The sequence below is a fragment of the Podarcis filfolensis genome, assembly GCF_964270895.1.
Source record: "Podarcis filfolensis genome assembly, chromosome: 4".
Lineage (NCBI taxonomy): Eukaryota > Metazoa > Chordata > Lepidosauria > Squamata > Lacertidae > Podarcis > Podarcis filfolensis.
The window spans coordinates 44405468-44431064 of NC_139607.1; the positions used below are offsets into that span (position 1 = coordinate 44405468).

Below are 25597 nucleotides of genomic sequence, written 5' to 3' on the forward strand. Positions count from 1 at the left end.
CGAGGGGCTGGATCTGACCCAATCGCCTTCTAAATCCGGCCCACGGAATGTCATGTTTTTACATGAGTAGAATGTGTGCTTTTATTTAAAATGCATCTCGGTTATTTGTGGGGCATAGGAATTTGTTCATTATTTTTTTCAAAATATAGTCTGCCCCCCCCACAAGTTCTGAGGGACAATTGACCGGCTCCCTGCTAAGAAAAGTTTGCTGACCCCTGCCTTAAAGTAACATGGTATGTTAACTTGTAAATCAATTTTATTTGTTTGTTTTCTTACCTAGCATTTCCAGAACTAAGATGGCAGCATGCCACCTCCGGTACATCAGAGTGTAGTAGCCATTCACTCCCCGCCCCCCGGTATATGATATGTCTTGCATATCTAGTTCAATAAGTTATAAATCAAAGAATTATAGCAGCACCATTAACATATTTTTAAAATAAGAAATATATTTGCTTGAATTGTTGCATTTCTATCTTAATAAGTTATTGGAACACTTCCAGTCAGTTACTGACTGGTGGTATTTAAAGTACAATCTTAATGCCTATTTTCTTGGGTGTAAGTTTTATTGTATCCAGTGGTAATTACTCCATATTAAGTGTCTTTTGTTGGTCAAGTATATAACCTATAAGTCTGGTTAAACCCCATGGAGCTCACCTCTGAGTAAACATGTGCGGGATTGTGCTGTTAAACTGTAAACCAGTATAATACTGGCGAGTGTGCAAGCTCTTCTCTATATTTTATTTAAGTTTTGCTTCCAAACCACAACACTCCATTTGCATTTGAAATTCTCCACAGGGATAGTATCATCACCTCAAAGTGAGGATTACATAGACTTCAAAGAAATCGGCAAAAAACAGTTAAAACTTAAAGGTTCGTGAAATGGTAGGAGATGGTTTCATGGGCAAAGGATAGCCTAGCTGCTATATGCCCCTTGTCTTTTCAAAAGTGTCTGACTGTTCCTGTTTTACAGCTGGGTAAGAACCAGGCTGAAGACTAGTGTATTTAAATAATAAGAAAACTTGAACATCACAAGCTTTTATGGAGATAGGAAACAGATTCCCAGTCTTGACTGCTAGCTTGTTTTTTGGCTTTTGCGCTACAAGCCTGTGGTGAGCAGGTGCATTTACTGATAAGACTCTATGGATTCTCTTTGTTTTGATTTATGACTCTTTGTTGAGGTGGTGGTAGTTTTCTTCCTACTTGGCCTGTACCAAACAGGGTTTAATAAAACTGCATATATGATTTAGTTTTCCGGAGTGGAGCAGGGAGGGGGGAACTAGAAAATTTGTCACCAAACCTTTCAAGCTATTAAGGAAATACTTTTGTTGTTAAAACTCCTATTTGATCAGCTGTGGAATTAGTCTTCTGAGGCCCTCATAGCACATGTTGTTATTTGAACAAACTGTGTTTTGCACAAAATCATTTGCACAGATGTTTATTTCTAGTAGCTGCAACTGTGCTTTGCTTCCTTGATAGCATTTTCCAGTACTGCTTGAATTAGCCCTGAGTAAATGTCATAAGCAACTTTTCTCTTTTCATGTAAATGAGCATGTGCACAAACTATTCCACAATATAATGAGCCTTGGTTGCTCTGCAAGTTCTTTTTTTAATTTTGTTTTGAAAGACCCAACACATTATATTTTCTGCATGAAAGAATTGAGTTTTATAAGCAGCATTGTGTAAGCTGGAAATTACCAGATGTTTATAATTAAGATGAAAAAAACATTTATATTTTCCATGTAAAACCTAATTAAATGCCTTGCCATCAGAAGCTCTCTCACTATACTTCAGAAGCAGTGTATGAAATGTGATTCCCCTCGCTGTCCTCCCAAAACCCAGGCTTGTCTTTTAGCTAAAAAGGGGCAGGTGTCTCATAAAATAATTAAAAATTGGGCAGGTGTCTCATAAAATAATTAAAAATTGGTACATCACCATTTGGCTCAAAAAGAATAAAATACAATTGCCAACTGTTTAAACACATTAAGAATAAAATGCCAAGATTCAATTTCTCTTAGTGGCCAGTTCCAGTTTCTTACAAATATACTCTTTAAAATGCTCAAAAATCAGCATAATGGGAGCAGGTACCTTTAGCTGGGTTAGATAGCTCCTCAGTGTTTCATCTGGAAGATTCTACTTTTTTTAAAAAAAAGAAGAAGACCTGCTTCTGTTGGAGTAATAGTGTTTGGTACTTTTAAAAACAAGTTTTTTATCTTTTCAACTCTGCTGTATTAGAGAACCCTAGATCTCAAGTATTCGTCTATTCATAATAGTAACTGCCCCCACTTTCCTGCCCCCTGTCGCCCCCTCCACCCCTAAGCTATTTCATAAAAACAATTGCTCATATTAAATTCAGGTCTGCATCCGTTCAAAAGCAGCTAGAGGAAATATGAAAATGAAGTAGGGAGAAAGAAAATGGAGCATGGTTAGATGGAAGCTTGTAATAATGCCTTATTCTATGTTGCTTTCTACTTGCTAAAACTTCTGCACACGCCTGAATTCTCTGGGAATGGTATTGTTACATGCCACCACAAGCAGTGCACAATTCCAGGTATCCAGGTGCTTACCCATGGTTCATGTTTCCTTTGGAAATGAGGCACAGTGGTGTCTTTATGATACATGGTTTATTTACACATATATACAATCTGAGCCTATGATTGAGGGGTTCAAAGCATTACACTCCAATAGGTTCTTGCTTCTCCTAAGGTGGTAGCCCAGGATTCAAACTCTCAGCCCACATTGTGCCCTGACCTCACCTTCTCCATATTGTCGCTGCAGACTGAAACCTCTTTTCCCTAGCTCACATGAAGCGGAAATATAATCCTAAACCTATTACTACTGGCCTTTGTCACTGCTAACTAACACAGAGCTCAGGAAGGGGTGAATCTCACAGTGAGATCAAGTTAATTAAGAATGCTTAACTTTGGCTGAAGTGCATTCACAAATAGTTTCTTAGAAATATGGACATGTAAAGGTTTATACTTGAGACACAGATATGGCTGGATTCTATATCTCAACAGAAAAAAACATTATTATTCTAAGCAGATTCTATATTTGTTCTTAGGAATCATTTTAAACACTGCAGAACTACATGCAAAAAATGTATGACTCCCAAAACCAGAAGAAAGTTCTAATTGCATGTATTTATCAAATTACCAAGTAATTGTACTGCTGCATGAGTTTTAATTAAAATACATTTCTCTGCATAAAAATATAAAGGATTAAGTGGGACCTTATAATTAAATCTCTATGGAGTAATTGTAATAGAAAATGCCAATGTTTAACTTGCATTAATTGTTTAATACAGCTTGGCCTCACCTTCTTGGCAAAGTTAGTTGATGGAGAAGGAACATTATTTAGGAGTGGCATAAAGAAAAATAATGCTGCAACTGAAGCTTCTTTCTGAAGGAATAGCTATTATTCATTCACTTCACACTGAGCAACTGATTAACAAAATATATTACCCCTGTTTTGAGAGAAATGAAGGTAATGTGCTCTCAGCAGTAGGCAGCAGCTGTACTGTAGTAATAATAAACTTGAACATGGTGATATCATTGACTGCAAGTTATTTACAGATGTGATGAAATGAATTATTGTAGAGAACTGAAACTTGACAAATCCTCTGCATTTCTGAATTAAACAAATGTGGGTATGAGATGTGAAATTCAAGGGAGAGGAAGGAAAGAAGACAAGGTACAACTGGTGGTCCATAGTAAACCAGTGCTCTGACTTTCAAGCAAATGGATCTATATAATCAGTCTACATGTTAGAAAATTTATTAGCTTTATTGCATTTATGGAAGGTCACCACATATGCTGCCAGCTGAGTCATGTTTATCCACCATGAGTGGCCTTAGAAGCCAGTTAAATTGTCAAATTCCAAAGGACTTGGAACACAATCTAATACAACATTAACGTCTGCAAATCTCAAGGTGTCCTAAACCATATTTATGTCACTGATGAGCTCTGAACAAAAGATTGTGACTTTAAAACAGGACCAAATCATTTGACAGAGCATAAATGACAGTGCTAGTGAGCCTTTTCTTAGGAAGACATCATGGAGACCAATAAGCTTCAGAGCCAAAGTGTATTGACTGCCTTTCAGTTCAGGCATCCTGGGCAGGTTCCATGTTCATTTACAGATTATGTGTGTCCTTACTGATGCAAAATAATAAATGAGTCAGCACTGTATATCCTCACTGCTAAAAATACATTCAAAGTTACCCATCTGACCTCATTTCAGGTGGTGTTTTGGAGTAGGGGGAAAGTCAAGCCAAATCTGCTAATCTGCTTCTATAACGCTACTAAGGAAAATGAAACTCGGTCAATGAAGAAAACAAATCAAATATATTGGCCAATCACGAAATGATGCCATGACAAGAATTCAAACAATAAGACTGGATAAAAACACCTAATGTACAAATAATCTCAGTAATTGCAGGACTAAACCATTCTTGGGTCATATGTGTGGAAGGAAGGCATTTGAGTAAACGGTTTCTGAAATCCATTTTTACACATAGGATGTGACGGTTCTCCTTAACGTTGGGTTGTATTTTTTAAATTTTTGCTTGGTGACCTTATGAGGGCGCTTAAGACTATGCAGAGACTCTTCCTCCGAATAACCTCTGCAGAAGCATCTCTCCGGTGATGCGTTTCCTCGTGTGAGAGAAAGCTAACAAAAGGAAAAAACCAACCACCGCCATTGGGGCAGTAGCTGTTTTTGTGAAGAGCAGCGAGGAGCTTTTGTGAAAAGCCGGCGAAGCGGGCATTATTATTAGCTTGGCCCCCGGCCATCCCGAGGGAGCGCGTGCGAGCAGGGAGGCGCAGGCTGCGTCGCCACAGCAGGTGAACAAGCCGCCTCGGCCTTTCCTTCCAGCCAAGGGGAACTGGGGGCTAAGCCATGATGCTTTCAGAAAGCCGCCAGCTTGAGCGGCGAGAAAAGCAAGCGCCGACCTGCTTTTGTCCTTCGGTATAGCAGCAGCTCGGCACCGGCCCTGGTCTTTCCTCCTCCTCCCCGGGCGTCAGGCCGCGCGCGCCGCAAAAGGCGCATCAAAATGGGGAGAGTTGGAGGAAAATCAGAGGGTGAGTAGAAAAGGTCGCCGCCGGGAGCCTCCCAGAGTAAAAAAAGGGGGGGAAGGGAGAAGGTAGCGGAGAAATGGGGAAACCGACAGAGCAATCCTCGGCTTGTTTACTGGGAAGGAAAGAAGGGGGCGTTTTCGGAGGGGCTTTGCTCCCGTGTAAATGGAGACGAGATTGCAGGCTCGGGCTTCCGCGCTCTGCCTCGCTAGCTAATTCGCGTGTTGCTCTCAGACGCGGCAGGACTGGATGCGGTAGGAAAACCAGCCCAGCGAGAGGAAATAGCCCTTCCCCTCACTCGAAAGCTGCAGCTTCCCGCGAGGAGGGGGCGAAGCAGGTCGGCGACTCCCCTGCGATCCTTGCCGAAGCATTGATGGCGCAGGGAGTTATGGGGTGGGAGCGGAGCGGAGGGTTTAATGCGGCAGCAATAGCGAACGAGAAGGGTCACGGTGATTTCCTCTGCGTCTAACAGCTTCATACCTGGTTGCATTGAGGGTATTAGTATTATTATACTCCCAGGTTGTATTTGATGCAGTAATTATAATGAAAGCCTCTTCGGGTCCCTTAAACACATTATCCACAAGGTGGCTCCTTGCATTTTGTATCTCTCTTTAAAAAAAGAAAAAAAGTTGTGCGAAACATCCTAGCAAGTTAAAAACCGTATAGCCAGCAGGATTGACAACACAGTATTCAAACGCACCTGCTAGCGTAATAACTTTGTGCTGCAAAGAAATGGTAGCTCTGAAATAAAGTGGGATTTGTGGTGTTTGTTTTTAGGGATGTTGAAACTTTGGTTTGGCTGCTGCGTTTCCCTCGTGTTGGGGTGGCACTTAGGGTGCTTAGAAGGATGTTTCTCTGCTATTGTTGAATGGTCCTGAGCCCAAATGGAGTAATTGGAGTGCTTGATGTTAAAGGAGAACATAAATACAGCAGGCATTGTGGAAACCTGGTAGAATGAAGGGTGAGATATGGTCATCTCTAGATAAAAATGCTATATAGCAGTGGCGACTTAACTTTTTTCGGCTTGAAAGCCGCATTCACTGTATGCCAGCCCTCTGAGGGCCACATGCCACTGGTGGGCATGGCCAAAGCAAAAGTGGGTGTTGTTAAAGCAGGCATTGCCACCCCATCCACCCCCCCATCTCACAAACAGCATATACACTCGCCACAGATACCACACACAGAGAGATCTGAGGGGGGCATTCAAAAGGCTTTCTTCCCTTCCCAGTGCGCACTACCCCTTCTTGCAAGGCGGGGTATACTGGGTTAGAGGGGTGAGGGACTTTTATCCAGCGGTGGGGGGGTGGCTGCAAGGATTGCCAGTAAACAGGGTCAAGGATGACCAGCCATCGCAATGGCTTAGCCTGATCTGGGTTGCAGATTTGCTATGTCTGCTTTACAAGAAGGATAGGGGAGGGAGTGGTGTCACTCTATAGTTCAAGGATATAGTGTCAAACAAATTGAGAGGAATCTCAGTTTTACTTTACCTTTACCCTGTTTTTCATGTAATTATCTCCTAAAACATCTCACATCAATTAAAAAACAGACAGGCGCAGTGCCATCAGGCTTACAAAGAAGCACAAGAGAAGTGGAAAGCAAAGGTAGAGGAGATATATCAGTTCTTTGAGGCCAAAACAAAGAGATGAGCAGGCATTTATATCCATTGGGGCTAGGATGATCTTTCCTTGAAGGCATTATTGCTTGAGTTGGCAGCTCTTTTTTTCTTTTCTTTTTTGACCAGCTGATGGAGCCAGCACACCCTTTCCCCCATGCTTCTGCACAAACATGTAACTAAAATGATTAAGGGGCCGGATGGAGCAAAGAGCAGCTCCTCTTTGCAGAATGGTTACAAAGTTTGGGCTTTTTAGATTAGAAAATATTAAAGCAATGTATAAAATCAGGCACCATCTGGAAATCCATTCGCATAATTATAGAATCTGATATTATCCAATGGTTCCAGATGCTGGAAGATTCAGGACAAGACCCAAGGAAGTACATATTGCATAGCACGTAATTAAGCTATGGACATAGCGATGCCACCAACTAGGATGACTTTAACATAGATTCATAGAATCATAGAGTTGGAAGAGACCACAAGGGCCATCGAGTCCAACCCCCTGCCAAGCAGGAAACACCATCAGAGCACTCCTGACATATGGTTGTCAAGCCTCTGCTTAAAGACCTCCAAAGAAGGAGACTCCACCACACTCCTTGGCAGCAAATTCCACTGTCGAACAGCTCTTACTGTCAGGAAGTTCTTCCTAATGTTTAGGTGGAATCTTCTTTCTTGTAGTTTGGATCCATTGCTCCGTGTCCGCTTCTCTGGAGCAGCAGAAAACAACCTTTCTCCCTCCTCTATGTGACATCCTTTTATATATTTGAACAGGGGATTAGACAAATTCATGGACTATATACTGCATCTGGTATCAAAAGCAGTATGCCTCTAAAATACCAGTTACTGAGGAACACCAGCAGGCGAGTGCTATTGTACGTATGTGCTGCTGGTGGGCTTCTCATAAGTGTCTGGTTGGTCATTTTAGGAAGACAATGCTAGGCTGAACGGGCGTCTAGTCTGATCCCACTGGATTATTCTTCTGTCTGAACAAAATAGAGTGAAACTTTAAAAAGTATATATAGACATCTGTTCACAGTTTGGGAATGACATTGCTGGCTGACATTTATTGGTTGTGTGGGTGTTTGTGTTTGTGTATAAAGCTAAGAAATAGTCTTTTCCCTCTTATTTTGATTCTCCAAAATAGATTTTGGAAGGAAATTTCAGAAAGCCATTTTTATTCTCTTAAATACATAAAGAATTCTACAAATAACCCATACCTTCCTAATTGCCCTCTGCTATCCAGTGCCATTATAATCAATGTGAGTTTTGTTTGTTAATTAATTAATTAATTTCTATACTGCCCTCCATCTGAGTATCACAGGATGGTTTACAATATAAAAACACAAAAATACATGTTGACTTCCCAGGGAAGTATTCACTCAGCCATTGACGCCTGTAAAGCTGTGCCTTGATTCTGATTTCATCACACCCTGGATTTCAAAATATATTGAATGTCATATTTGTCCATGATTTATGATGTCTTAACAAGTTTGTATGGCTTCTGACTAGATTTACAGTAAGCTTCTTTATCAGTTTCTGTCAAATTGCGATGTGAATTTAAAATTCAATATGGGAATTACGAAAAGTGATTAAGGAAAGCAGTCCCAAGCCAGTACCAAATAATGTGGCAAACTACTGGTGAGAGACAATTCTGATGAGCTTATTACTATTCTTAGCCCTGATTAGCCCACAGTAATAATCCACTAGCACCAATTGAACTCTTCCAGTAAAACCTTCTGTATGGGTGTTGATGCCAAAGCATATTACAGTAAATGGGATTTTCAGCATTCCTTTCTATGCATAGGTGCCAACTCCCAGGGGTCAAGGTCCCTTCAGCCCCCCCCCCCCCCGAAATATTTGAGGAGGCCAGGGCCTCACAAATTTGATAGGCATTGCCATTCAAATGGTGTGCATGCACTGTGTCATGTGGTGCATGCATGCAAGGTGATGCTTACCTGCCCCCCCCCGTCCCCCAGTATTTTATTTCTGTGGGATGATGTTTGCTTGTTATTAAGAAGTCTGAGAAAGACCTCCTACACAGTTTTGAATAATTAAACATTACTGCTACCACACTAATTTAGAAGCCTTTTCAGCTGCAATAATATAAATAAACAGCCTGAAATCCAGGTCACTAAATAATCAATATGACTTTTTAAACTTTGGACAGTGCTGCACACACAAGCCGCACCTCCAACCTCCCTAGGTATGCTTCTCTTTTAGATGTCTGCAGAGGTCTGTTTTGTTATAAAGCTACTCATGGCCAGAGCTCTGCCTTATCAGGAATTCCAGTCACGGGGAGGTTTCTAAGTGTGTTCAACCAAAAATGCTTGGAAATCCTTGCATGCAAGCTTCAGCCTCCACCTGCAATCTAAGGCATTGCATGTTCAGATTCTAATATCTGCTTCAATATCTGAAGCAATATGTGGATATACTTGAAAAACTAGATGAGATTTTGATTTTAAGAAAGGTTTCAGAGGTAATAAATGTTTCAGAGGCTTTAAATGCTGGGAGGCTTTAAATCAATAATGGGAGAGACAGCAAAATAATTCTATAGCTGTCAAGTTGATGGTCAAATGCTCTATGCAAAGGGACCACAAACTGCTCATTGGAGAACTAAAATTGCTTTTAAAAATGTTTATATTGGGGGAAATGAAAGCAAAAGGAAGAAAATAAACATTCAGGTAACCTCCTGTATAACTATTCCAATGGAATGAAAATTCTGTGCACTGTTTAAAGGAAAAGCGCTTCAAATTGCTTAGCAACAATCATCTAATTTCTCCCTCTTATGTACAGAGTGGATATATCTGTACACTATATAGTGGTTTCTGGAAAGTGAACATCTTCCAGCTCAGTACATTTTTCATATCCTGTTAAATAAGTTCTATTTTTAAACTTTCATTAAGCAAATCTATAATCCACTCGCATTCATATCTCCACAGAATAAAGCATAAAAAGAAATATGAATATGTGTAGGCAGCTGCCTTAGGTACTGTAACTAGGGATAATGCCTTTGTTTGCCTCAGAATTCTGAAATATATGCCAAAGTAAAACCCAGGCCCCTAAATCCAGATTTATCTTTTTTCTTGGTGAATTCTTCTCCAATATGTGTGCTGCTTTGTTGGAGAAGGTTTCAGTGTGTAAATATTAATTGATGACTTGAATAATTTACTGAACATATGGCAAGCCTATGGGCATACTGAGAATTACCTGATCCATTGCATTGTTCAATATGTGTGGCATATGAAATTGAGCTGTCAGATATTGTTTAATTAACCTTCACTTCCTTTTTTTCACTTCAAAACATATTTATCCCTCAGGCCTTTGGTTCTGTTACAGTTTTGTCACCTCCTGACTTCATTTTATGTGTTTTTTTCCTTATTCTTCTCTTGTGTCATACATCACTGCAGATAGATGAGCATTGTGTTACAACCAGCTTCTGCAGGTGCAACCTTTCAGATTACACAGAAGTCTTTGTCAGTAAGAATGGAAAGAAGGTTAATTCTCAATATGTATATTGCATATCTGCTGCTTTTAGATGATGTGAATAATAAATATACCCAAATTCCTTCTCCTGGTCATAACAAGATCCCAATTCTCCAGAAAGTTTCATTTTGCAGGGAGAAAAAAACACATTTTATATCATTGTTCTTTTTCTTTACAAACCTCTCGTTAAGGGCTTTCACTGTGTTAATTTATATCTGAGGAAGCTTTTAAATTTTCCTTCTCTCATTCATGTTCTGAAAGCATACAGTTGAATCCTATAGATGCCTTCTACTCACAGATAAGTCTCTTGGAGTTTAATGGACTTTCTTACATATACAGTCATACCTCGGGTTAAAGTCGCTTCAGGTTGAGTGTTTTCAGGTTGCGTTCCAAGGCGACCCAGAAGTAACGGAACGGGTCGCTTCCAGGTTTTACCACTCGCGCATGCACTCAAAATGACGTCATGCGCAGAAGCGGTGAATCGTGACCCGCGCACGTGCAGATGTGGGTTGCGTTCTGCTCAGGATGTGAACGGGGCTCCGGAACGGATCCCGTTCGCATCCAGAGGTACCACTGTATATAGAATTGCAGTGTACCATAGCTCCGCCCTCAAATTTAAATCTTGCTTTTAAAAACACTATTTTAAAAATTATGCAGAATTTGGACCAATGAGCTTGAATATTCAGAACATTTTTAATTCCCCAAAACTGAGAAGACCCTTTCATAAGTCTTTAATATCCAAAAAAGGGAACAGACTCTCCAGTATCGTACTCTCCAATGTATGAAAGCAGAGTTTCTAATGTGGCTAACAGAGAGCTAACTACTAACAAAATAATTAGCATGACAGTTGCAAACTGTAGGCTAGAACCATAGTTAACCTTTAGCTCATCTAGAATTGTGTGATTTGATACCTGCCCGGAATGAATTTAAAACATGTGCAATATAAGTAACCTTGCAGTAGGTATAAGTTGAAAATTGCCTTTTTCATTCTCTTGGGCAGAAAAAGGCACAAAATGGAAAAAGCACTGACTTTTGGCTGAGAATGAAGAATGCAAGCACACTGTGACTGCCCTCCTGATTCTCTTCCTTTACCCACAGCTTGAAGTTACATTCACCTGACATTATATATGACACTGGGCCCAGGAAAAGTGAGTGTAGTTTGCCCACAGTGCCTTGGTGGGCCAAACACTGAGCCCTGGTGGGCATAATTAGATCCATGGGCCAAAGTTTTCCCACAGCTGTTGAAAACCATGGGTGGGTATCATAGCTGTCAAGTGTCCCTTATTTGAAGGGACAGTCCCTTATTCCAGCGCCATGTCCCGCTGCTGTCCCTTATTGATGGATGTCCCTTAAATGTCCCTTAAATGATATCCCTTAAATTTCAAAGGAAGCAGCTCCTCTCCCTCCCTCCCTCCCTGCCGGCCAGGGAGGAGGGAGGTTCCAACTGTGTTGCTTGGCTGTGTTGCTCACCCAATAAGAAGTCTAAGAACGACTGGGGGGTGGAGCTTGCATGCCTTGTGTGTGGCTAGTTAATGCAAGCTGAGGGGTTTTTTGAATGCTGGACGCCATTTTGGTGCACGTGCTGCTGCAAACTTTGCAGTGCAAAGCCAGGCCGGGGAGCCATCTTAAGTTGAGGCTGCATAGGCCTTGTGGTGCATGTGATTCAGATTCTATTCAGCTGAACCTCTGGTTACAAAGTTGGTTGGACAGTGTTCTCGAAGCTACCCAGCATGAGTTTGACCAGACTGCAGGAGGACAGGAAGACTGGAGTGCCTGGAACAGGAGAGGCTGCAGGTCCCTTATTTTGGTTGCTAGTCCCTTATTTTCAAGGCTGCTGGTCCCTTATTTTCAAATCTGTAAGTTGACAGCTATGGTGGGTATTGTGGTCACTTTTGTACACAAAGTGCAAGCATGCAAACTTCCCTTTCCTGATATGTACAGAAGGTTTTTTTTCCAGTGGGTGCTTATTAGTTCCTGTGGTAGTTTATACTTATCAGTGACAGCTGGTCTCTGTTGGGCCTAGTGATTTCTATTGAAGAATAATCCTAGCATGTAGAAGTTTTACTCAACAGTGGATGGTAATATCTTTCCTTAGAAATTAGTCAGAAATCATATGCACTATTTCACAAAATGAACAAAGACTGCAGCCTTCTACTCTCTTATCTGAGGGTAGTAAGCCTTATTGAACTCAATGGAGGTTACTTCTGAGTAGGCTCAGTAAATTTATCTGTACCTGTTTGTTGAAGGCGGGAGGGGGGAGAGTTACATTTCTGCATTTCGTTTCCCTCTGACATCACTGTTTACAATAAGCATCTGGTAAATTCTGGGGTGATGATAATATTAATGATCATCCAACATTTATATAACATGGATATCTATGCTTACAGTATCAGAGACAGTAGACCTTGCTCCCTCTTTTTCTACATACACCTACGCTTTTAAGAGCTGCGGGAGAAGCAGATACTCAACATATACCTTACCCAAGAATGGAAATTTTGGAGTCTGCTGCCCTCAAAGCCTATGAAAATGCTTCATTCTATAAGTCAATATGAAAAGCGCACTACATTTTCAACAGCCAAACTAAATTGTAACCACATACTAGTAAAAAAAATAATAGGGCTGCTACTGCAGGTTGTATTATTGTTATCATTATTGTTATTATTATTATTAAATTTAATTTGTATACGGCCCTATACCCACAGGTCTCAGGACAGTTTACAGGATAACAGATTTCACAGATTGTAAACACTGAAAAGATTCTTGCCTTGTTGGCTCTCAAAACATGTTTCTGCAGCCTACAAAGAAGCAATTACCAGTGCACAGGCTCAGAACAGCAAAAGCATAATTCTTGTGACTGGCTCTGGGGGGGCTGCTGTAGGTCCACCCTGACACCTTTGTTAATCTGACATGTCTTGATATGCTAATTGTGTGTCCTGATTGGGTAGTGCTGCCATCCAAGAGGAAGATAGAAATCTGGCCAAACTGAGGATCTAGCAGCCCTGGTAAAATGTGTCCCAACCTGGAGACAAGAGGTGGAGACCTGCTTGCATAGCAGTGCTTTGTGACTGGCTGCGCAGAAAGGCAATTTCCCCTTGGAATTGTTTCTGTCTTTGCAGTGAGCTAGGCAATCACCTCTCTGCATAGCCACTTACAAGGTATAGATTTATGGTCTTTAAAGGGAATTTTGGGGGACAGATTTTGGTGGGACAGTGCACTGGTAGCCCTGTTTGAGAAACCGCTCCTTAGACATTCGATTTAAAGCATGCTTATGAGTATAACAAAGAATCAGAAACCACAATTAACATACATTCTTCATTTCCCGCAGTGAGCTCTGCAACCTTCTGTAGTCAATTTTGTTCTGTATTTTCCCATAACAGCCAGTAGCATTGTTAAACTGTTTGTGATAAATAGCTCCAGATGCTTTTAAATTAAAAGGACATTTTAGTTAAGCCTCTTCGGGGAGCAGTAAAAAAAAAAAAGAACTGCATTTTACTTATTTGTCCTGTCACTACTACTTCCAGATGGCCTCGTCAACATCTGCTGCAATTGAGACATTTCACTGCAATAAAGATTAAATAGCTGTGTTGAATGGCCATTCTCTGAGGTTCAAGACTCTCTGCATTTCTGGTAAATTCTATGCAAAATACAGAAAACGTGATACTTCAGAGTATAGTGAAAGGGTTTTGTGTGTCGCAATTTATCCATGACATCTTTCTACATGATTAATTTGCTGTGTGTACAACTGATGTTGTGTGCACTAGCTGTGGCAATCATATGTTATGTTTCAAAGACTGAGGAAGGAAAATAAGCATGTCCCCCGTCCTTTCCCCCAAGGGAAGGGAGAGAGCGAGGAAGGGGAAAGGCCCCCCAGCAACACAGCGCCCCCCACCCAGTATGCAGCCAGAAGCAGCAAGGAAGGGAGGTGGCTTATATTCAGGTGCAGCTTATATTCGGGCCAATATGGTATATATAAACCCACCCACACCAACACACCCCAAAGAGCCTTACAAGTGACAAGTCAGTGGGGTTAATCTTCTACCAGTCATACCCAGATTATACTTCAACTTTTCCTTCATATCCACTTCAAATCATAGTCCCAAATATAAACTTTGGTGCCCTCTAAAATGTAACTATTTTAATCTATTCCTCTTCCACTGGTGCGTGCAAACTTCAAAACTGGTCTTTAATGGCAGCCTCCTGTTTCTTTATTATGATCTCCCTTTGGAGAGTAATTTGGACTACATTTTCTGTAGCTGATGAAGAGGCCACTGTATGAAATACTCAACCTCAGGGTTTTTGTTTATTTGTTCTAAGGTAGGATTGGCTGTCTTGAGTGCATTTTCTTTGGTATACCACATTCATTTTGAATGCCTGTTCTCAGGCCTGCCTGATTTAAATATTTCCTTTATTGTTGGTTGTTTTAATCCTGTTGTTACCCCGGCTTGGGATATGAATATAAATAGCTAACTATATAGATAGATGTCCCTATTTGAGTCAAAATGCTTCAGAAGTTGGTTGGGGCAAGGATAATGCATCGGTAGCCTTATGTTGCTAAGAAATGCACTGTAAACAGAAAAAAACTGTTGAGTTACTACTTCTTCAAAGCTGGAAATTATCCATTTCCCCACTGCCTTATAACAGATTACTAGGAATACAAGGCTGATAGATCAGCATCTTTGTCCTGATTGACATTATTCCGGACAGGCTTGATGCCTGCCCCAAGTGGTTTCTGCTTTCCCGCTACAAGTATTTAGTCTCTCTTTAAAGGGAAAATCATCTATCACCATGGATCCAGTATAATTTCCCTGCTGAGGAAAGTAATAAATTTGATTACCACAAGCTTTGCGACACCTTCCTGTTTATGGCTTTTCTTGAACCTCAAAGGAGTCCATGCCTTTCACATGCATATGGTGTGTCTGCACAAGGTTTTGTTTGTGTGCTCGAAGGGTATGATCTGAAGACAGCTGAGGTTACTGCTTTGCTGGAGCTAAGCAGGGTTGGGTCGGGACTACAGATAAAGGGATTGAAAATAAAACTGCCAATATTATAATGCTCTTACATTTTGAATACTGGGTACACGTCTGGTCACCTCGTCACAAAAAAAAAAATGTAGAAATGGAAAGGTTTCAGAAATGGGCAACCGAAATGATCAAGGGATCGGAGCATCTACCCTTTGAGAAAATGTTACAAAATTTGGGCTTTTTCCTTTAGGAAAAAGGCAAGCAGTGCATGATAGAGACTTCTTCACACAGGACATAGTTAAAGTATGGAATTTGCTTCCACAAGATGTAGTCATGGCCACTAACAGTGTCGGCTTTGAAAGAGGATCATGGGCATTCATGTGCAATGGTTGTTAGCTATGATGACTGTGTTCTACCTGTGTTTGATCAATGGTTACTAGCTATCTCCTCCTCCTACTGCTGGAGGCAGTATGCCTCAGAATATCAGTTGCTGGAAATCACAAGTGGGGAGATTGGAGTTGCAGTCAGGTCCTGCTTGTGGGCTTCCTATATGTTGGATGCACTGGGAATATGGAGCTAGGTGGTCCTTTGGCACGATCCAGAAGGCCTCTTCTTATGTTCTTGTGAAAGGCAGGATATGAATGCAAGAGAAACAAACAAACCTTACAAGCACAACCTGATCCACAGAGAGCAACAATCTTAAAAAGATATGCAGTGTTTCCTTTCTCATAAACAGCTTGCCATCAGTATGTACATTCCTCTGCGGAAGAGTCAGAAGCAAAGATCAGGAGCACTGAGGGGGGAAAAACACATCCAAGATTATTGCTGTGACCATACAGCTCTGACTCAGTTCCAAAGCTATCTGATCTGTGTAAGGCTCCACTGTTATGACAGTCAATACAAATGTAATAATCACAACTTCCCCGCCAAGTCATACAGAGAATTGTGGTGAGATGCTGATAATTCTTTTTAAAGGCCCTCACAGAACTACAAGTCCCATGGTTCACAGGAAAGGGGGGAATGACTAGTATAATTATGTCCTCAAAATTGTTGTGGGGAGAGGGGACTGATACTTGCACACCTGGGCTATATCTCTTCTTGTACCTATAATCTCAAACCCACCATAATTAATGGCAAGTCAACTAGCTTGCAAGCATTGTTGTATCTGATAACATAGGTTGTTGCTTGTGAGAGGAGAGCCCATGCTGCTATACACCATTAAATCTCTGAGCTGTCGTTTTTGCTACTTGAAACCCAGATGCTAGAACACTGGTATAACTTTCCTGATCCTCTGGGTAAGAACCCCTCTCCCCTAACATTCATTCCATTGGGAAACACTGTGCTCTCAACTTTTAAATTGGCAATAACTGCTACAAGCATTTTAATGCATTGAGACAGTGTAAAATTAGAAATGGGCTTTAAAACACAATTCTGCAGATCCGCAGTACGAAAGCTATATGACATGTAGAACAAATATTTTTCATTCTTTTGCATCTTCAATTAATTCACTATATATAAATATTATTCTACACAAAATAAAACTGGAAGCTAGTTCTTAGGTTGGGCTTTTATTTCATAGGGTAGGGTTCAGTTACAGAACTTAATTAATTAACTTAGTCATGTTCATTAATTTCAATGGGTCTGTACTGAACCCATAATAAGTATTCCGATTAAATAATTGAGGAGATAAACGCAAGATGAACAACATTTATTCCCATTCATAAGTGAATATCCCATATTGGGTAAGGTAGTAGGGTGATAACAACCAACCTAAATAGCCATTAAAAGTTGCCTATTAAAGATTTGGAAAGATTGAGGGCGCAAGGGGAAGGGGACGAAAGAGGACCGGATGATTGGACAGTGTTCTCGAAGCTACTAACATGAGTTTGACCAAACTGTGGGAGGCAGTGGAAGACAGGAGTGCCTGGCGTGCTCTGGTCCATGGGGTCATGAAGAGTCGGACATGACTAAACGGCTAAACGAAAACAATGTGAAAGCCACAGCTTTTCTGGCATAGCCCTTGTTCTAGTTATAACCTCCAATTAAAAAATGAATATTTAGTTATTATTTTGTTTCACACAGTTAACCTCTGTGTTGAAAACACAGCATGGAATAAGTGTTCTAATGCTGAGATAATACTCTATGGGATATTAAATATTAAACTTCAATATTTCACCACAGAAAAGTATGCACTCCAACTGGATGTGTCTTTGCTGTCCATAATACTAAGCTTCATTAACTCTTTTAATTTACAGTAGCATTCCCAAACGCACTTTAAAATGAGCATGAACTGTTACTGCATGCTCATAAAAAAATGCTCTTAATGTATATTAAGAAATAATTGCATAGACACAAATCATTAACAGTTAAGTCTTACTAAATATGTTTTAATATTACCACTCTCAGTTAATTTACACTGTCTTATTAAGTTGAGATAGCTACATTTAATGACAGCTAATGTGTTTTCAGATACTACCTAATTATAACCTTAAAAATAAGACTTGCTCACCAAGCCACTAAGCAGTTCCCTGGTTGTGACATTTACTTGCATTTTGAAGGAAGGGCTAACCTCTGGCGGCAGCAGCAGCAGCAGCAGCAGCGTCCTTGATGTCTGCATTCATTCCATGGGGCATCATGCCCCAGCCTTTGTCAGCAGATAGCAAAAATAGCAGTTTCTAGCTGATTCAGTAGCTTCTGCCATACTTTCAGGGCAGATGCTGTCCCACGGCTACAGTGATGATGTACGGTTTAATATTCACATGAAACATAAGCATAGAAATGGAAAAACCCAATGAAAGTGACGAGTGGGGTGCTGTGGGGTTCTCTCCTGGGCCCATCATTGTTCAACAGCTTTATAAATGACTTGGACAAACAAATTGAGATGCTCATCAAATTTGCAGATGACTCCAACCTGGGAGGAGTAGCTAATGCCACAGAAGACAGAATTGGGATTCAACATTAATTTTATATATTTATTTATTTATTTATTTATTTATTTATTTATTTATTTATTTAAATAAAACATCAGCTTGAGAAGGACATAAATATCCAATGGGAGATTAACAGATTAAAGGCACCCTCCTAAGACTAAAGAGGAAGAAAACTATTTTGAGAAGGAGTTTTACAATCTCTACAGCAGCACATTAATGGAATTAATCAGGAAGAGTGAAATATATTTCCCTTACATTTTTCCGTATATTGTTTAATACTACACAAGCATAAAAATGCCATAGCATTTCCCCACTTTTGCAAGATGCGCAGTATGTCTGAAATACGTTTTGTATCTTTTAATGTCTGTGGGTTTGTTTTGTTCGTTGTTACTCTTTCTTGTTAGGGTTCGCAAAGAGCCATCAGAGTTGATGGGATCTGACGGTTACAATGGAGGCAACAGCAAACGCAACCACAGAAAACTCTGATCTTGTGACGGGAGCTCATCTAGGGACAGATGATTGGTTGGCTTCTCCGGGAACTATCAGCGATGCTGAAGATGAAGCTACTGCGAGGGAGAACATTCACACTGACACTGAAAAAGAACCAGTAATGAAAGAGCCACTTGTGCTGATAACAGATTGGGATCCACGGGGTTTACCTAGCCAGGAGGAAGAATCCTTGAGACGCTCACGGTATAGGTTAGGAGGCTCTGCTGATAGCATATTATCTTTAACTTCTTCCCATTCTCTCCTACCTCTTGAATGGAAAATTTTGAGATCTAGTCAATCAGAGAGCACACTGGCACATTTTTCTGATGCCACTCTAGAAAACACAGAAGGAGGACATAAAGATTCATCAGACAATAACCAAGATGTTGTGGATGATATAATTGGAGATGAAGTTGCTTTCAAAGTATGTACTCGTATGCTCAACCATAATTTAGGTGCTGCTTACACTGCAGATTCCAGGACAGCCTTTCCCGTAATACACAATGGATCACCCAGCCCTAAAGATGCAAACTACTCAAAGAAAACTTCAGATAGTTCACAGTGCAAACATATACTGCACCCAAGAACAGAAAAGTTTCCAGATGTTGGAATGCAAGTTAATCAAGCACATAACTCAGGTAACTAGGACAATCATGGGTGGGTGGTGGTTGTGACCCGGCGCGGTGGCTCCTTCACACACAACCCATCCACCTGGCCGCCATGGTGCGTTCTGGGGTCCCACCAGACCCAGATTTGAATTCTGAACCAATCCACATTGGCTTGGGAGGGGGGGGGACAGGGAGCAGACCTTGCTGCCATAGTCTCCACTCAGGTCTGCTCCCAGAACATTTAAGCAGGCCAGCTCCTAACTCAGGTAACTAGGACAATTAACTAGGTTCTTTGAATGAATGAATGAATGAATGAATGAATGAATGAACAATTCAGTCGTGTAATGTTCTTCATGTGTCCTTTTTCAGCAGCTGATAGAAAAGATTCAAGTTTGACTGACCAGCTTTGGACAGCTGCTGCATCAGCAAAGAACTTACATAATATCGCCGTGTCAAATGGTTGGGAAGGCAATTCTTATCATCACAAGGTATATAAAAAAAATTATTTTCTTTAGTGTCATATAAATTCAAATGTTACGTATGTTTCTGGACTTCATGCATATTAACTCCTAAGCACATAAGAGTCCTGCCAAATCATGCCAAAGATCCATCATAGCATCCTGTTTTCAAAATGGTGAACCAGATGCCCATGGGATGCTGCAAAGAGGTCCCAAGAGCACTCTCCCCATGGGTGATTCCCAGCAACTGGTATTCAGAGTCAGATTGCTTCCAACTGTGGAGGAAGAAACATAGCCATCATGGCAAGTAGCCTTTGACAGCCTTATCACCCATTCATCTGTTCCCTTTTAAAGCAACTCACGATGTTGGTCATCATTACCTCTTGTGGGAGTGAATTTGACAGTTTAACTATGTTATATTCCAGCATTCAGCTTCGTGGGATAAACTTGGAACTTGAAGGTTTGGATATGGTGGTTCAGCTTCTTTACTAATCATTAGTATCCAAACTATATATACGTGGAAAGGGCTCGTCCTTGTAACCTTGGTAGTGCAAGACATTCATAATAAAAAAACTGACAGTGGCAATCGGGAAAGAAGGCATAAATTTCCTGGCATATGAAATGAAAAAACCAAAAATATCTCCCTCCAAAAAAAACTCCAGAGAGGTGACATTAAAAAAAATAGAATATACCGTAGATTCCGGCGTATTAGGTGACTGGGCGTATTAGACGACCCCCCCCAAATTGGCAGCTGCAATTTGGGGGTTTGTCTTATAAGCGCAGTTGCCTAATACTCTGGGCAGCTCCACGCCAGGAGAAGGCCGCCCAGCGTGGAGCAGAGCCCGCCGACCCTGCTGCTGCTTCTGAAGAAGCCGGGGGGCGGGCTCTGCACCGGGAGAAAGCAGCCCGGAGTGGAGCGCAGCCCCCCGCCCCTGTTGCTGCTTCCAAAGCAGCAGTGGGCGGGCTCCATGCCAGGCCGCTTTCTCCCGGTGTGGAGCGGAACCTGCTGCTGCGGCTGCTTCGGAGCCACCGCAGCAGCAGTGAGGGGTGGATATCCTGCATATAAGGCGACCCCCGACTTTTTAACCTCTTTTTTTGGGTTAAAAAGTCGCCTTATATGCCGGAATTTACAGTACTTCCTTTTCTTAATATGTGTATTTGGGAGGATCAATTGTGAACTAGTACTTTATTTGAAAATGATAGGTTTGCCTCTAGATTGGCTGGCCCAAATACATCTCATATACCACAGTTCAATAAGCAATGTGTGAGGATAGTATGTTTTGGTTAATGACAATGGACGCTGTATTCAGCCTATAATTAGCAGCCCCAGCTACTGCATGATATGGTCGATTTATACCCACCTTCTAGGTTTCTGCAAATCGTTCAAGTCTTTAAAAAGAAATCCATGGAAACCCATAAAATACAGCATAAAATGAGGGAAATATTTGTAAATGTTACTATGATTGTTTATATGTGATAGTTTTGATTACATGCAGACAGGAAGGGTCACAGAAGATTTTTTTGAAGTCTGAATGGTATATGTGTCTCTGCACTAAAACGTAAAACTTCCAAAAAGCAGCACTGCTGATGGTAGTGGGGAGAAGGAAGAAATTCCAGGTGTTTGAACATCTTTCTACAAGCTCCAGTACTTCCTCCTTTTTTCCATTGTTTTCTTTGCATTGGACACGCTAAACTAGGCTGCTGCAGCAGCAGCTGCTCAAGCTGTGCCTCTTGACAATAGCCTTGCCTTCTGGCCTGATGATGGTTAGATTCCCAACACAAAAGCTCTTTTCTGATGTAAATGGAGGGCAGTGACATTACACAAGGATTGTTGGGGGTGCTGGATGTGGAATCATGAAAGCCGGCCAACCAGACAAAACGGCAGAGGTAAAATGGTAAAGTGCTGTTAAATTAAGGTTTTCTTTTTATAAAATATGAATAGAGCCGTCATCAAGCACTAAACAAAAACTAATGCTTCATGGTAACACCATATTTAAAATAACCCTTTCTCTGTGATAAAACATTTCAGTCTGAAGCACAAAATATATGCTTATGCTTATGTGAAAAATCCAAATCTTCCAAATCATGATTATCTGCCACTACCGTTGTTTTTCTTTTTAAAGAAACCAAAGTATTTTTTACTGGTTTCACCGATGCAAGATTTAGGAGCTCTTTGTATAATGCAGACTTCATGGATTTTTGTCTGAATGTATATAACTGTTTGGTGTTTTCAAGATTTTGCATTTCTCTGCTCTTTTTCTCACTTTGAGCAAACTTACATTGTAGCACTCTGAATTTTCCCCAGTGATACTTTTATGTTGCATTTTTTTATTATCTTCACTAAGTTTTTACTGAACCCTACAACCACTGCAGTTTCTTTATCTTCAAAAGATTAGTATATATGGATATCAGCAAATTGAGGGGTATAAAGCAAGCTTTATATGGATATAAGTGAGAAGCGTTTCCTTTGTTATGGTTTTAACAATCCACTTGCTGTGTTTCATTTAAAGTACCATGTCTAATCACAAACTTTTTCTCAGCAGTGAAGGTACCATCTAAGTTTAAATGTATATTGTTCTTCAGTTTTGTGCTGTTTATACAACAAGGAGCTTTAACCATTCATATATTTCAGATATTCAATATTCATATTTCAGATGGTAAAAAAACATGTTTTTCTTTAAGGATTGTTGGAAATAACAAGGTTGAAGTTCTTAGTCTTTAGGGTGCCTCAAGACAGGACTAAACTTCTGAAGTTTGAATCTAGTATATGAACACCTGACTTGCTCTTTTGAACCATTTATGTTGCATAGATATGGCTTAGAGTTGTCATAATTTCATAATCTTTGTGGGGGTTTTGTAATGGACATGGACCACAGAGGAGCTGAAAAGTATCCTATCAATTCAGTAGTAGTAAAAATAATAATGTACAAATGCAATCTTTGTATACTGTATAAATGCACAGGTTTGTTTGTTTTTTAAACAAAAGAGCTTTATTCTTAATACATGGAAAACAGCACACGTCACAATATACAGGACCATGCAACAGTTCTCATTACACAGCCCAAATTAAATTAAACACTTGAAATTTCTTCTTGACTTCCTTTTTTTCTTTTTTGTTAGTCAACAAAGAAAGGAAGGTCTCCTGCAATGTCAGGGTTTCTGCTGAAATCACCAGATGAGAACAAACAGGAATTTCATCAACCCATGAAGATTGTGCAGGCTAAACGTCAAGTACTGTTGAACGGACAGAGTCCACACGCAGATGATGGCAAACTTTACGGGAAGGTGAACAATTTGCATCTATATATAGATAAAGTTTCTTTCATTGTAAGAACATAAGAAGAGCCTGCTGGATCAGGCCAATGGCCCATCTAGTACAGCATCCTATTCTCAAAGCAGCCATCTGAATGCCTGTGGGAAAGCCCCAAACATGACTGGAGCACAAGCACCCTCTCCCGTCCTGTGGCTTCCAGCAACTAGTATTCAAAAGCATTACTGCCTCCTATGGTGGAGGCAAAACATAGCCATCATGACTTATAGCCACTTATCTGTCTAATCCCCTTTTAAAACTATCCAGCTTCATGGCCTATTGTTTATGCACTGAGTGAAGAGGTACTTTTTTTTACCTGTCCTGAACCTTCATTGAGTCCAGCTTCATTGAATCTCCATGAGTTCTAGCGTATAAGTGCGGGAGAAAGACCTCTATCCACTTTTTCCATGCCACGTGTAATTTTGTAAACATCTATCATGGCACCGCTTTCTCCCCTTTCAGGACCTTTTCCAACTTGGCAATATCCTGAGTACCAGAACAGTAGACCAGCATTCTGATACCAGCAGTTTTATTTCCCATTCCTTTTCTACACACACCAGGTCAACATCTTCATCAACTGAAACGCTTTCACTTTGCTGTTATCCTTAGTTCTGGCATACTGCGAAATTCGAAAACAAATAGAGAATACTCTGTTCTTAAATAGGCATATGACAGCTGCAGGAGTGAAGCTACAATTAACTCACCAGCAAAACTATCCAAAAGAAGTGGGGGCACGGGAAATAAAAACTGTGTAATTCCCCATTCCTTTGCTTCCTCCCTCCATATTATACAGTATACTTAAAGAACAATTGATTGAATAGATTAATGAAGTGGTTGTGTACTTGTGTGATTTGACTTCTGAACAGGGGAGTGGCAAGTCAAGTGAACTGAAATGCTTCCGAAATAGATAATCTTGATTGTACACTAAACAGATGGCAATGGCAGGAACTCAAGAGATAAAAATAGTCCAATGAGTGAGTTGCTGCAGACTCTTAGTCAGGGCTGTAAGCACAAGTTTACAGGAGCTTATCACACAGAAACTTTAAGGACAGACGGGTAAAAAGAAAACATATAGAGGAGAGAAATCACTTTTTGTATTAACACTTATATGCCACCGCATAGCCAGTAATGAAAAAAAGAAAAGTAATCAGAGCAACAAAAGTCAAAGACAAAAATTCTAAGCTTTACGTTTTCTCAGCGAAACAAACTAATGGATGGGTATGGAAAAACCACAGGTTTTATCCAGTAATGAATCTAAGAGATAGCATACCACACCAAAAATAAACAAAAGCTATCCAAATAAATACTTGAACTCTCAAAATATAACAATGAGGACTTTTACAAGTATGGGAATGCCAGTATGCAAAGTAAATTTGTGGAAAAAATAAAAGCTTAATAATAAAAAATATAAGATAGAAGATAATAGATCAGGTTTTTTCTTCCTAAATTATAAAGAAGGCTCCGTCAAAATTGAACATAGAGAACTTATTTCATTGATAGGATGAGGAATACTATAAGCAAGAATGTAAAAAATGCATTGTACAGTATTCAAATATATTATTTCCTTTGTTCTTAGAGGTTACCCAATTTTGCTGTTGTTGCAAACTCCCAGATTTTATCAATCCAATCATTTATTGTTAGTGCCTCCACTTGTTTGCATCATTCATATATATATATATATATATATATATATATATATATGTATATCACACACAGAGATGGATATAAGTATGTGTGGTTTTATATAGATATATTGTAAGATATTAGTTTAAGAAAACTCAGAAGTATGGGGAAAGTACATATTAATTATTGTTCAGAATTACAAATAGAATGCCATATTTATACCATTTCCGTGTAATTAAAAGTGTAGTTTTTGAAACTGGAATGTTTCAAATGAACAAACTAATACAAATATTTTTTTTTTAAGGAGATAGAATTTCTTAATGAAGAACGGTCAACTTGTAGCCTGCCAAAATTTGAATGCAACTCTCCCAGAATTCTACAGCAACAGATTGGTATGAAGTCATGCAAGCTTGTTAATTTCATCATTCAACATTCAGTGCCTTTATTTTAATTTCCATTTGAATGTGTGCTAATTTGTTTTTATATGCATCAATCCACATGATGATCCACATTTATTAATTTCTGTGAAAGTTCAAATAGCAGTTTAGAAAAACTTTGAAACCATGTTCTACTCCTTCTAAATACTATAGTATGAGTGTTTAGGTTATTGGCACCACTACAATCCCACAACTGATTGGTTAACACTGGCTACAAACAGCCAACGCTATGGCAATAAATTTAAGCATCAGCTTAATGCATTATTTCCCCCTTCCCCGCTAAAATCTCTAAATGCACTCAAGTAAACAAACTTTCCACCCCAAACCAACCTGTACAATTTCCCCCCAAAACTTTACTCAAAGTCAAAGTGCTATTCCTCTTTTCATAGAATTGCAGAGTTGGAGGGAACACTGAGGGTCATCTGGTTCAACCCCTGGAATGCATGAATCTTTTGTGCAAAGTGCGTATCCTATGCCTCTACAAATACTAGGCACCATTCAATCAAGGCTGTATTTTTATGCACACTTTTAATTCATTCTGATAAACAAGCGTAGGCCTGGGATGCAAGCTAAGTATTTTAAGTCCCTTTTATTTCAGTAAGAGTGTTGCA

The 25597-nt window shown here is 40.1% G+C and overlaps 1 protein-coding gene across 6 annotated transcripts in view; it reads left to right on the forward strand.

Annotated features, from left to right (window-relative positions):
• The first annotated feature begins 4431 nt into the window (after window positions 1–4431).
• Window positions 4432–25597, forward strand: part of LOC310761971 (uncharacterized protein) — a 32063-nt gene continuing 10897 nt past the window's right edge. The window contains exons 1-5 of one of the 6 annotated variants that reach the window (XM_083612328.1): window positions 4432–5078; window positions 18466–19188; window positions 19528–19646; window positions 22737–22901; window positions 24854–24941. In XM_083612328.1, the coding sequence (XP_083468454.1) occupies window positions 18510–19188; window positions 19528–19646; window positions 22737–22901; window positions 24854–24941 (1051 nt within the window). In that variant the 5' untranslated portion in view covers window positions 4432–5078; window positions 18466–18509. Of the gene's footprint in view, window positions 5079–5194; window positions 5410–5492; window positions 5568–18465; window positions 19189–19527; window positions 19647–22736; window positions 22902–24853; window positions 24942–25597 lie in introns of those variants that run through there. The other 5 variants (XM_083612333.1, XM_083612329.1, XM_083612332.1 and 2 more) reach the window with 5 other exon arrangements.